The 13,451-nt window shown below is 45.2% G+C and overlaps 1 protein-coding gene and 1 long non-coding RNA gene across 3 annotated transcripts in view; one reads left to right on the top strand and one right to left on the bottom strand.

Moving 5' to 3' along the window:
* The first annotated feature begins 3,557 nt into the window (after window positions 1–3,557).
* Rtkn2 (rhotekin 2) overlaps window positions 3,558–13,451 on the top strand; it is a 73,311-nt gene continuing 63,417 nt past the window's right edge. Inside the window, exons 1-2 of one of the 2 annotated variants that reach the window (XM_006256367.5) lie at window positions 3,558–3,802; window positions 10,526–10,719. In XM_006256367.5, coding sequence (XP_006256429.1) covers window positions 3,764–3,802; window positions 10,526–10,719 — 233 coding nt within the window. In that variant the 5' untranslated portion in view covers window positions 3,558–3,763. 2 annotated transcript variants of the gene reach the window in all.
* On the bottom strand, window positions 5,643–13,308 carry LOC134483792 (uncharacterized). The gene is made up of 3 exons (XR_010060805.1): window positions 13,135–13,308; window positions 9,088–11,769; window positions 5,643–7,842 (listed from the first exon to the last, which is right to left on the bottom strand). It is a non-coding gene; the product is annotated as an uncharacterized LOC134483792 (long non-coding RNA).

Below are 13,451 nucleotides of genomic sequence, written 5' to 3'. Positions count from 1 at the left end.
CTTAGTATTGTGTTTGCGGGATGAGAAGGTTACAGGGTACTTTCGAAAACTTTATCTCTCCCAACTGTCTCTGTTTCAACTTTACAAAGACAGGATAGCTATTAGCATTCTTGTTTTACCGGTAAGAAAACTGAGCAGTCTCCCCAGCGATGTAGGGCTAGAGTCCTCAGACTCAGCATCCTGTATCCTTTGTCAGATTATATGCTGCCTCAGCTGTTTGTAGATTATGGCTTATTTGCTAAACTCTCTCTCTCTCCTCCTCCTCCTCTCCCCCCCCCATCTCTTTTCTTTTACCTTCTGTTTCCTTCCTCTCCTCTCCTCTCTTCCTCCTCCATTTCCTTCTTTCTCCCTCCCCCTTTCTCCTTCCTTTCTCTTGTATATAATACAAAATACAACTCCTTTATGGGATTCATTATAATGCCATCATCTACAAGATGAACCTAAGTAACGAAAGTCCCAAGGTAATTTTCATTAAATTAAAAAATACACTTTGTCTGTTTGCTTGCATGCCCGTTTATTGGGGGTAGGATGGGCATTTGTATGTAACCACACGTGTGTGGTCAGAGGACACCTCATTGAGGTCAGTCAAGTCCTTCTACCGAGTGGGTGTCAGGGATAGGACTCAGATTTCCAGCCTTGGCAGAGAACCCCATTAGGCTATCTCACCGACCCCCCAAGATAATTTTCAAATAGGATTTTTTTTTTAGATTTTTTTCAGTGACATAAAAAAAAAAAACCAAGAGTTGCCTATTTTGTAATAAACTATATTTTAAAAAAGCAAAGGGTCTGGGTGCAGTGGGACATGGCTTGACTCCCAGCACTCCAGAGGCACAGGCAGGGGGATGTCTGTGAGTTTCAAGCCTGTGAAAATTAAGAAGAATACAGGAAAACAGACTTTTTGACACTTACTGTGTTATTTAGTTGCTTTGTTTCTATCACTTTCTGTTTAATTATGAATTAACCTCAATATAGCTAATCTAAATAATGCCCGTTTGGTAAGGGTATTATACAATGATATCATAGTAATAATCCCATCATTCAACCTCCAGCTGAAGCAAACCTGGGCAGATGGGTGGATGGGTGGCTATCTAACATGTTCTCAGAGAGCCTGAGGAGAATTGAAGGATGCCTCGATTTAGTTCCCAAACACTTAAAAATGATACTTGCTAGTTGTAAAACAATGACTTCGCTCGATGAATAAATTCTCAAATGAATACAACTACTTCTTGTGAGCTCTTTAACCTACTTTATTTTATGTTTGACTGTGTCTCCTGTAGCCCATGCTAGCCTCAACTCTCTTTGTAGGCAAGGATAACTTGTAACTTTTGATTGTCTCGCCCTTATCTCTGGTGTACTAGGTTTCCCCCCATGTAGCGCCACGCCCAGTAGAAGCCATGCTGGGAGATGAACTCAGGACCTTGTGCAGGCAACCATCTTGCTAAGTGGGGTGCATCCTCAGCCACCGCCCTTTAAGCTTGTGGTGTTTTGATGGCTGCTTCTATTTTTACAGACATCATTACAGACATCAAAGAGAACTATGTTTGATGAAATCAGCAGTAACAAAACAAAATGCCTAGGGATAAATAAGGAAACAGAAACCCTATTCTGAGACACTTTAATCACCAGCTAGGACAGGATCTAGCTTCAGCACTTCCGGGACACATCCCCGGATGCCTTAGAAAGAGATAGTCCCACATCATTTCTTCTGCAAAGAGAAAGGTCTTTAATGGCAACTACCTATAGTCTATAGGTAAGTACCAAACACAGCCTCTTCTAGATTTCTTCCTAGGATTATTAATCCTGCAATACTCATCCATTTTCACATCGGTGCTCACTTTGAAACCGGTCACCTTTTTGGTTTTCTCTCTCAAGGCGCTTTGGTCTGAGTCTGAGCGCTGTGTGTGTTACAGGGTAAATGCTGTGAGTCTGACGATGAGCTCTCTGTGTACAGTTCATTTACCGTGTGTACGTCTTCATTTGTGTGTCAGGCGTGATGCCCGGCTCCTGCAGCTAATTACATCACAAAGGAGCAGCACAAGAGACCCGTGCGCTGGGTCAAAGGGCACTTCACGGGAATGGAATTCAGACCCGTGTTTGGAGACACCTGGGTGAGGTGGGCGTTGGTAATTTTGAGTTTCACCTACTTTACAATTGTGGGTCATTACGGGCTGCTAAAGTAAGAGGAAAATCACTCCTAACTGGGCAGCAGCTTCTAGAATCATCTAGTCCAGAGGTTCTCAACTAGGCAATTATCCACTTGAGAGGAAGGAATTTTATATATATATACATATACACACATATATATACATATATACATATACATATATGCACATATATACATATATATACATATATACATATATGGATAATTATATATATAATATATATGGATATGCATCTCTCTCTCCCGCCCCGTGTGTGTGTGTGTGTGTGTGTGTGTGTGTGTGTGTGTGTGTGTGCGTGTGTCTGTGTTCAGTGTTTGGGGGAGGTATGCCCACATCCTGGTGCACATGGACATTACTTTGGGGAGTTGGTTCTGTCCTTCCACCATTGGACACTGGGAATTGGAACTCAGGTCAGGAGCTTTGGCATTACGTAGGTACCTTTCCTTGCTGAGCCATCTCACTGACACACTCGATTTCTTTTTAAGAAGTACACCATTCAATTGACTGCCTTAACAAGGAGGTCTGTGAGCAAGACGGCCATATCATTTAAAGTTCACCTTGGAACAAGTGGAAGATAGGGGGACCACTGGGACAACATACCCAAGAAAGGATGTCCCCAAAATAAACAGGGCCAGACTGTTTATAGAAGGAGTGTTGCCCAGGTCTTTAATGAGGTGAGGTAGGAGGTTGATTTGGTAGAGTCTTCCCTCAGGAGGAAAACGTCCAAAGCCCTTCACATTTCCGGTACAAGATATGCCAAGGGATAATTTTAAACACTTTACAGGGGTGTGGACATCCTCTAATTAAAAGTCTAAACTGGTTAGCTCAGTGGTGAACAAATATCTTGTCATGCTTAAGGCCTCGAGTTCAGCATTTCAGCATCTCCCCCTCCTCTCTCTTAATAAAAGCCCGTGCTAACGACCAGGCTTCTGCACATTTGTTTGCTGTCACTTTAGATGTAGACAAACCCAGGGGGAGTACTCGCAAAATGTCTCATATGGTGCCTGTCTCCCCACCCAGCCTTTCAGAGCATGATCTTTGGGTGAAACCATGTTTGAGAGACAGATAATGGGGTCTTACATCCCTGACTGGTCTGTGAGGTCCAGTCAGTCCATTCCTTTAAAGAACTTCAAGCAGGACGCAAGAAGAAACCTGACAAGAAAACCACCTGTTTGAGGCTTCTAAAGGGAGACCTTCTCTAAGACTCCACCACGCCCACTGGCTGGGGCCCCGCCCACTGACAGACACAAACACACCCACTCCGCTCTGGTCCAGCCTACCCATGAGGGTCTTCTTAGTTCAGGCCCCACCCACCACAGACCCCACCCATCCGAGCCCGCTCTTATTCAAACCCCGCCCACCGCATATCCAGGCTCCGCCCACTCCCCGCCCTTGCTTAAGGCCGGCTGTAGCAGAGGGTCTGTGCAGAGTCCTCGGGTCTCGTGCTGTTCTAGAGACGGAGCGGACCCTAGTGCGCTTGCGCGGCGTCGTGGGCCGGGTTCCCCTGCAGCTCGGACTTGGTACGGCCGAGCGGTTGGTGCGGTCTGCAGCTGCAGCCCCGGGGCGCGCTTTTCAAATCGTGGTTGACGTGCGCCGAAATGGAAGGGCAGCTGCTGAGGGGCCTCGCCGCGCAGCAGGTGAGCGAGGCCGGGACTGGAGAGTGGCAGCCTGGACCGAGATCCGGAGCCGGGCGAGCTCCGTGGCGTTGCACGCCTGTAGGCTGCACCCGAGGAGGAGAGCGAGGGCCGGGGCTGGAGGAGGACGCCGGGGCCCTTCCCACCTGCGGGTCTTCCTAGGCTTGCAGAGGAGGTGATGCCCCGGGAGCCGGTCCCCGGTTTGCTCCCAGTGTCTTCGCAGCCTACGCAGCTGGGCATCTAGTGCAAGGTGCTGCTTTCAGCGATGTGGGCAAGCATCAGACTGTGGGGTGACCGCGGGGTGGACGCTCAAAAGGCATGTTCTTAGCTTTCCAGGAAGGTGTAAGTTTAAACGTGGATTCTTGAACAAATACTAGGAAAAAACACTGAGTTGCAAATAAATCCAGTGGGGTTTTTTTGTTTGGTTGGTTTTGTTTGTTTGTTTGTTTGTTGTTTAGCCATCTTTAGATGTGTTCAAAACCTTTTACATTTTAGTGTTGTCGAGAGTATTTCTTGGGAACCCCAGTCAAGAGTTAAAAGTATACTTTCTGTTCATTATTTTAGCACTTTAATTAAAAGAAGACCCTTATGCCCTTTTTAGCTCCATCTTCATTTCCGTTTTAATTTTCACCTCTTACCGGCTCCTGAAGTATAATAGTAATTCTATCTAGACGAAGACTGCAGGTTCACAGAATTTCTACTGCCTTGTTAGAAAGCCCTCTGTAATTCTCTGGAGAGTTGAGCCAGGCTTCAAGTTATTCTGCAAACCGTATTAGTAATCATAGGACCTGTTTTCCAGTAACATACAGAAAACTTTCAACTCTCTTGTGAAGTATTTCTTCTTATTTTGTTGTGTATTCTGGGTGTCCTGGTTGTCTTTTCTAAAGGTAGCCTTGAACTCCTGAGGCTCCGCTTGCCTCTACTTTCTTACTGTGGAGTTTATAGGAGTGCCCCACCAAGCCTGACTTTTGTGGAGCGGAGCTGGGGTCTAACCCAGTGCCTTGTGCATTCTAGGCAAGCCCTAGATCACCTGAGCCACATCCCATTCCTACGTTGATTGTCATCACAGCCTCTACTTTTACCGAACTGAATGAAGATCTGTCGAGTTTCCCGTAGGGATCCTGTGAGTGCTGATGTGGCCATCCAAGTGTGCTTATTAGTGTGTGCGACAGTGACATTTAAGGATGGTAGAGAAGAGAGGATGACAAAGCCGCTGGTATATATAGCAAATATATTAAGGCTTGTTTATGTAAATATGGCAAGATAGCAATTTCTAAGCATAATATCAAAATAATTAAAGTGTAGAACTGGCTTTTGTTTGGGTTTTGCAAATAAACAACGACATAGTAACTGGTTTCAACCTCACAGGAATAGTCGAGTCAGGAGCAGAATTTTAGACTTGACTTAGCATTGCATTTCTATTTGGTACTCGTCCCCTCCCCCCAAATGAAGTCTGTGATCTAACAGGATGAGACCAGAGGTTTAGTGGTTTGCACTCTGCTTCAGCCCGGGGGGGGGGGGGTGTTTCCGACTCTTCATGCACTGAGTGTTGGTTTTGGAGTGAGGTTGGGGTCAGATCCCATTCTGCTGTGTAATTCTCAATAACCCAGGCATCGTTCTGAGTCTAATTTCCATAGCTGCAGAACGGCTGAAATGCCTGTGGGGCTTGGTAGCCTCTGGATGGCAGGTGTGTAGGCTCGAGAGATGACTGTTTTTACTACATCCCTTTGTCCTACTCCTCCGAGCACCTAGCCGGTCTTCCTGGTAAAGTTTAAGCTCCTACCAAAAAAAAAAAAAAAAAAAAAAAAAAAAAACCAACCAAACAAACAAACAAAAAACCTGCAAGCGGAAATGTAGTTTGAGTAGAAACAGTTCGTCCTTATAAAGTGTTCCCAGAACACGAATCCCATTTCTCCACAGTTCCCTACCATGGTTAGTGTTAATTTTTTTTCCTGTACATAAACAGTTCAACAGTTCTTCGGTACGTAGAATTTTGTTTAAGAGTCAGAGATTAGGACTGCTGAGGTAAACATGCTTGCCGTACAGGGTGGTGACCTGAGCTTGGTCTTGCGGACCTGAGCTAGAGAGAGAGAACGCTCCCCAAAGTTGCTATCTGACCATCACATAAGTACTACGAAATGGTAAGTATCTATGTGCCTGTGTCTTACACACACACACACACACACACACACACACCTGTCTTACACACACCCCTTACACATACACCTTACACACACATACACACATCCTGTACTTGTGTGCACACACCTTACACATACACACACATCCTGTACTTATGTGTGCACACATCTTACACACACACACATACACACATCCTGTATTTGTATGCACAAATCTTACACATACACACAGCACACATCCTGTACTTGTGTGTACACATCTTACACATACACACACATGATAATAATAATAAATATTTTAGAAGCAAACATACTGCATATAAACAACTTTCCATTTTCTTCACCTACCCTCGGCTCTCTTTACCAACATGTCCTAAGTATAGTTGTTAGGTGAGTAGTCGGTTTGGTCAGAATTACTTACGCATGGTTTCTGTCTCCTTTTACCAAGCTCCCGTCCCTGCTTTCAACTTTAAAAGTCACTTCTCAGGGTTGACAGTAGGGCCCACTCTCTGCCTTTGTGCTGTTCTAGCTCTTAAAACTGTCCAGATGTCTCTCTTCCATAACCCAGATGGCCAGCTTTGAAAGTTCTCTCTTTCTGGTGGCATTAAAGATCCAATTCAGGACCCCACACCCTTTAGGGAGGCATTGCCCTAATGAGCTGTACCCGGCTCTAATGTCTCTTCTGTGTGTGAATGCGCACTTCTGCAGAGTTACCCTTGTCTGTACATGTGAGTGTGGAAGTCAGAGGTCAGCTTCACAGTATTCCCTTATTGTTTCCCACTTTTTTTTTTCTTTTTTTTTTGGAGACAAGGTCTTACCATGTAGACCCTGGCTGGCTTGGAACTCAGTGACTACAGTAGGCTGACAAGGAGTCACAGAGATCTGCCTGCCTCTGCCACCTCTGTGCTAAGATTAAAGGTGTGTGTGGCACTGTGCCTGGATGTGTGTGTACGCGCATGTATGTGCGTTCGTGTGAGTGTGTGTGTGTGTGTGTGTGTGTGTGTGTGTGTGAGAGAGAGAGAGAGAGAGAGAGAGAGAGAGAGAGAGAGAGAGAGAAACTATAGTTCTTATTGAACCTACAGCTTTTCATTTTGGCCTGGCTGACTGCCAGTAAGCCCCAGGATCTACCTGCCTTCACCTCCCCAGCTCTGAGATTACAGGGGTATACCATGGTGCCTGGCTTTTCTGTGGATGAACTCAGGTCCCCACGCTTGCACGGTGACCACTTTGTCTGCTGGACCATCTCCCTAACTCCCCATTTCCACTCTTATTTATCTTTTTTTTTTAAATATTTATTTATTTCATGTATGCGAGTACACTGTCGCTGTCTTCAGACACACCAGAAGAGGGCATCAGACCCCATTGCAGATGGTTGTGAGCCACCATGTGGTTGCTGGGATTTGAACTCAGGACCTCTGGAAGAGCAGTCAGTGCTCTTAACCACTGAGCCATCTCTCCAGCCCCACTCTTACTTATCTTAAATCTTTACTTTTATCTATGTGTTTATATGGGTGTGTATCCATGAGTGTGGGGTACCTGGAAGGCCAGGAGAAGGGGTTGGGTCCCCTCGAGCTGGAGTCATAGTTGTTGCTAAGCTGCATGCTGTGGGTTCTGGGAATCGAACTCATGTCCTCTGGAAGAACAAGTACCCGGCTTGAGCCTCTATCCTCTACTTTTAAAGGGTTCCGCTATTCTGTTTTTAGCTTCGTTCTGTCCATTCCGTCTTAGCTCTTACCTTTAACTACTTACCATACCAGGACAGTGATGTAGGTTCCTGCTTGACCTGATGGAACCCCGAGAAAGGAGATTGATTGCTAACCTGCTCGCTCTGAGGACTTGTTTTCCAACACTGCAGCAGGATGCAGATGGGGCAGCTTTTCTTATGTGCTCTGTGGGCCGGGGCTGTAACAATAATAGTTTTAGCTCTTCAGTCCTCTTGGGGGGGGGAGGGGCAGTCAACATGACTGCATGCTCCGTGGTTGCCTCTCCTTTCGTGATCCTACTCACTGGATGGCCCGAGACAGACAGCAATTTCTCCCCAGCAGTACCATGCATACCCACCAAGTAAAGTCAAATTCTTTTGCTCGTTAAACAGTTGCTTGGCTAAGGCTACTTCGTGTTGCTGGTCGTAGGTTAACTTCTCCGGGCATAGTGGATATATGCCGATAGGTTGTGTGGGAAACGGAAGTTTGCTTGCTGCAGCGGTGGACCCTGTTAACTGAGCATCTTCAAACACAGGCAGCTCTCCCTCCCACCTCAGCTCCCTCCCACTTGCTCCACTAGCTTTGACCAAGGAGGCGGGGCCCTAGTCTACAGTGTATCTACTCTGGAGTGGGTAAGAGGCCACACGGTAAACGTTTTTTCCGTTTTGCGGACCACAGCCTGGAAAGCAGCCAGAGCCAGTATGCGCCAGCGTGACTCGATACAAGTTTATTTATGTGCTAGTGTGATTCAGGACGACTTCATTTGCAAAACCAGGCACCAACCAGACAGACCACAGTTAACTAACTCTCGCCGCAAAGGATGGAATTCTAAAAAGGACTTCTGCGTTATTGCCTTATTTCCTTAGTGTATGGTAACCTGACTTCACACGTGAGCTTTTGTTTGTTTTGTTTTAAGACCCTAAGGTTCTTGTCTCTACCGATTCCCAACCCTCTGTAATCTCCTGAGCCTTGATTTTTATCAGCTGGTGATAGAAGTGTTCTTCCTAGATAGATGGCTGCCCTAAAGCCCAAGCTAATGTGGCTGTGGCCCCCTGCTGGTTACTTCCTGGTATTGCAACCCTGAGATCCTTGGATTTCACTGTCCACAATTGCAGTCCACTATTTAAAACATCAGAGCAGTGGTTCTCATCTTCCTAACCCCGCGACCCTTTAATACAGTTCCTCATGTTGGGATGACCCCCCCACACACACACACCATAAAATAATTTTGTTGCTACTTCATAACTGTCACTTTGCTGCCGTTAAGAACTGTAATGTGAATATCTGACGTACAAAATACCTGACAGGTAACCTCCAACCGCTTCATTGCCGCTTTTAAAGGGCAGAGCTGGAATCCCAAGGCACCAGATGGCATTTAGTTATACTTGTGCTGTGGGGTAAAGCAGCTTATCCCAGCTTCAAGTCGCTCCTGGTGTGCACTTACCAGCGCTAACCAGCCTGTCAGCGCCTATTACTGTAGACATCCGGGTCATGTAGATGGTTCTTATCATTAATTGCTGATGGCATGAGAGGAGAAACGACTTTGGGGCTTACAAGTCATCCATGGATGAACTAAGAGTCGGTGGAAGGCAGTCATGATCAAAGAAGGGGTCCAGCAAGGGACAGCGTTGATAGGGTGCCCCAGCTTGAATCCGTACATATTACATGGCAAGGTTCTCATGTGATGACTCCACAATGTGGTACCAGAAGGTCATTAAACAGATCGCTTCTCTTGTGTGAATAGCTCAGCCGATTAGGTTTGGAGAGTCAAGTCAAACCATTTCACAGCTTGCTTTTTGGAGGTAGCCATTATAAGACTATCAACTCTCCTAACCGACTTCTTCTCTTTCTTTTGAAATGATTGTTCTCTTAATCCTTGACACTTATTAGATCCTATCCATATTTTAAAATTTCGGCACAATGAGAAAGTAATACTTGTTTGTTTGTTTGTTTGTTTGTTTACTGCTAAAGTTAGGTTCACTTAGAAGTAGACACTCGTGGGTTCCGTGCTTGTTTATAAAGAGGGCCTCTGCGGCTTCTAATACTTACAAAGTTACTGGGAATGAACTGAGTGAGGACTTTGCATCTTCTTCTCCCTTCTTACCTCTTCCAGGTTCTGGCTATTGGGACCAACTTGCTGGGTTCCACCTCTGTCTTCACATGGCTGCCCCGTGTATCTGTTGTCATAGGGCCCTCTGTGTGTGTGTGTCTTCATATGACCAGTCCTGTGTGTGTGTTTCTTCTTATATCCCCTTTGTGTCTGCGTCCATGTGTGGCCTCTCTGTATGTCTGTTATCTTTTTTTTTTCCTTCTTTTTTTCGGAACTGGGGACCGAACCCAGGGCCTTGCGCTTGCTAAGCAAGCACTCTACCACTGAGCTAAATCCCCAACCCCATGTCTGTTATCTTTATGTGGCCTCTGTGTGCCTTGTCTTTTCGTGGTCTTCTCTCCAAGTGTCTTTGTGTATCTTCCTGTGGCCTTTTCTCTGTGTGTCTGTGTCTTTTCATGGCCTTATTAAGATTTGAGACCCATTCTACTCCAATGTGACCCTGTTATAATTAATAACACATGCAAAGTTCTGTATCCAAATAAGGGCCCATTCGAGGGTTCTGGTGAGACAAGGATTTTGAGAGCTCTGTTAAGCTAGCAAGAGGTTATGGTAGCAACATATTTTTTCTCATCTTTCTTTTTTCTCCAATGCAAGACACTTAAGAGCTTTGGCAAATAGCTTTTTAAAATGGTTGCGTTTGTTTCATTCTGGGAAACTTGGTCTCATTTCAGAATGGTGTAAAAACAAGACGATGTCTACCCCACTTCCTGTCGCCTGTCTTAAATGTAGTTCTAGATTCTTGCCACCTCTTACGAGTGATTCTCTATTTTAGGACTGCAGCATCCAAGAGAAAATAGACTTAGAGATCCGAATGCGAGAAGGAATATGGAAACTGCTCTCCCTGAGTAAAAAAAAAGACCAGGTTTTGCACGCAGTTAAGAACCTCATGGTCTGCAATGCTCGGATGCAGGTGTACACGGCGGAGCTGCAGAAGTTAGAAGAGACTGCAAGTCAAACCGGAAGACGGTTAGTGCTGTCATTTACCTTCGCCTTAGCGTACCTCGGTATTTGAACAGAAGACATGACATAATTTAAGTGTAAGTTAAAAAAAGTAAAATAAAATAAATGTCAGGACACCAACCCATTTAAAGGCCAACATGGGAGTGCCAGCTAACATAACCGTCGTGTGGTCATCAGGGCTCAAAGCGAACTCACGGAATAGATGCTTACATTGAGCCGTTTAAGGTGGGACACTGTTTCCGCTCGAAAGTGAAAGTGTGTTAGGAGAAAAGGATGGGGGGGGGAGCCTTTTAGGAAGAAAGGACAGAGGCTGACAGTGGAGTCCATAGAAAAGTGTGTCGGAGAAATTAATTACTGGTGCTAGAGAGGCAGCTCAGTGGTTAAGGGCACTGGCTGCTCTGGCAGAGGACCCGGGTTCAGTATGTAGCACACACTTACACAGTGGCTCACAACTATCAGTACTGGGGATCTCATGCCCTCCTCGGTCTTCCTTTGGGCTCCTAGCATGCACACACACATGTAGAATTAAGATAATTGCTTAGAAACAGACAAAACAAAACTGATCCCTTATGGACGTGCTATTTATATGAAGAGGAACAGCAGCTTAGGAAAATCAATTGAGCGGGCCACAGATTATGAACGTGTAAATGGAAGGGAACTTAACATAGACCAGCACAGCCCTCCTTACAGTGAGCGAGTTCCAGAGAAGGGAGTGGTGCTCCCAGAAAGGTTGCCAACTAGTTCCAGCCAGGGCTTGCTGCTTAGCTTCTGTCCTGTGGTCCCTGTCATTCCACATTGTCCTTGTGGAATAGACGAGGCATTTGTGTGTCACATTGTATCCCATTTCTCAGGCAATACCAAGTCTCACCTGGACCCTGGGTCTCCATCCAGAGGCTAGACTTCAGCATGTCTTAGTAAGGCATCGGTCTCGTGCTTGCTTGCAGGAATGCTACAAGGGGAAAAGTCTCTCTGTGTACTTTATTGGTCATTGGGTGGGGCACTGTGTCCCTCCATGAAACTCCATACAAGTAAGGTACAGGCAGTCAGAGAAGGTTACTGTCAACATAAAACAGAAATAGGGTTGTGATACAGCAGATATCTAGATGCAAAGTAGCCTGTTTGTCAGTGGCCTTATCTTCCTGTAGATGCTGGAACCCTTGTGCTTAAGTCCTTGTGCTACAGGTGCATTGTGGGGAGGTGATTAGGTAATACCTCTGCGTGGGCATTATGCATACATATGTACACACACATATACACACATATGTATGCATATACATATACACATACACATATATACATATACACGCAAATACATGCATACACATGCTCATACACACATACATATACACATACATGTATACATACATAGACATATACATAATACACACATATATACATATACAAATATAAATACACATATATACATGTATACCTAGATATATACACAGATACATACACACATCCATAAATATATATATACATATACACACATATACATACATATATGTGCATATACACATATGCATATGTATACATACACATATACATATATACACATACATACACATATATGTACACATATACATACATATACAAACAAATAAATGCACACACACATATACATATATAGATACAGATACATCTAGGAATGAATGCCTTAGCACTCAACACAGCAGCTATTTTTTTGTGTTGTATGTCCCAGCATCACTAATAAAATTATCGCTGTATACCATGTAAGAAGACATTTGGCGGCTGATGTTCCTAGGATGGACCACAGGTCAGGAGAACATGTGATAGGAATCAGAGCTATGCCAGAATTAGAGACTGGCAGCCTGTAGCACAGCAGAATATTGTTTTAGGACAAAGCTCGTGCATCTAGAATGGATTTTCTGGTAGCGAGGTATCACTTAAATGGCAAAATTTGAGAAGCCTTGGCTTAAACCAGGCACTCACTATTATGCGGTTCCTCTAGTCTGGGGTAGCCTTCTGGGACCCATATCCACCCGCTTACCACTTCTTCAGCGTTGATAATGAGCTGTGAGTTTGGCGTTTTGTGAGCTTGGCACCTTAGCTCTTTGGGACGACTTACAGAGCTATGAAGGAAGTTTCATCTATATTAGATTTGTAGAGCCACGATAGGGCAGCCGGGGTTGGGGGAGGGGGAGAGGATCCGAGACGCCGAGCTGACAATGCGCACGCATTTCTGGTTCGTTTTTTCCCCTCTCAAATGAAAATATCTCCTGCGCGTATACCTGAGTATATTCTCGCCGTTCCTGTGAAAGCCTTGCGGCCCTTTACTGGTATTTCCTGGGATTTAAAATGATTCCTGACTTACTCTGTGTGACCCATCTGTTGCCTCTGCGGGTAGAGCCGGAGGCCACTGACTGACTATAACTGGGATTACGGTAGTTGGGGTCTTACCAGGTAAAAGTCATTGCTAGGCTAGTGAGAGTCCTCCGGTAGCCTCTTTAGTTCCTTAAGAAAAATGACGGACGTCCTGCCATTTGATTCATCGGGTTCACCAAACTCCAACTGCTTCGTAAGCACTCCGCTTGAATGTCCCCCATTTGAAGAACACAGGGTGATGGCGTGCCATCGCAGGGCAACCTAAGAATCTGTACCAAATGTGTTGTCCTTGGAGAGCCAGAATTCTATTCCTCGGTTTGCTTAGTCTTTGAGGGAGACAAAAATGCCTTAGTATATATGTACACATACATGTCGGTTAAAATATGTACATA

The sequence above is a fragment of the Rattus norvegicus genome, chromosome 20, assembly GCF_036323735.1.
Source record: "Rattus norvegicus strain BN/NHsdMcwi chromosome 20, GRCr8, whole genome shotgun sequence".
Taxonomy (NCBI): domain Eukaryota; kingdom Metazoa; phylum Chordata; class Mammalia; order Rodentia; family Muridae; genus Rattus; species Rattus norvegicus.
Note: the sequence above shows the minus strand (reverse complement) of the source record. Positions and strands in the feature narration are given on the sequence as shown.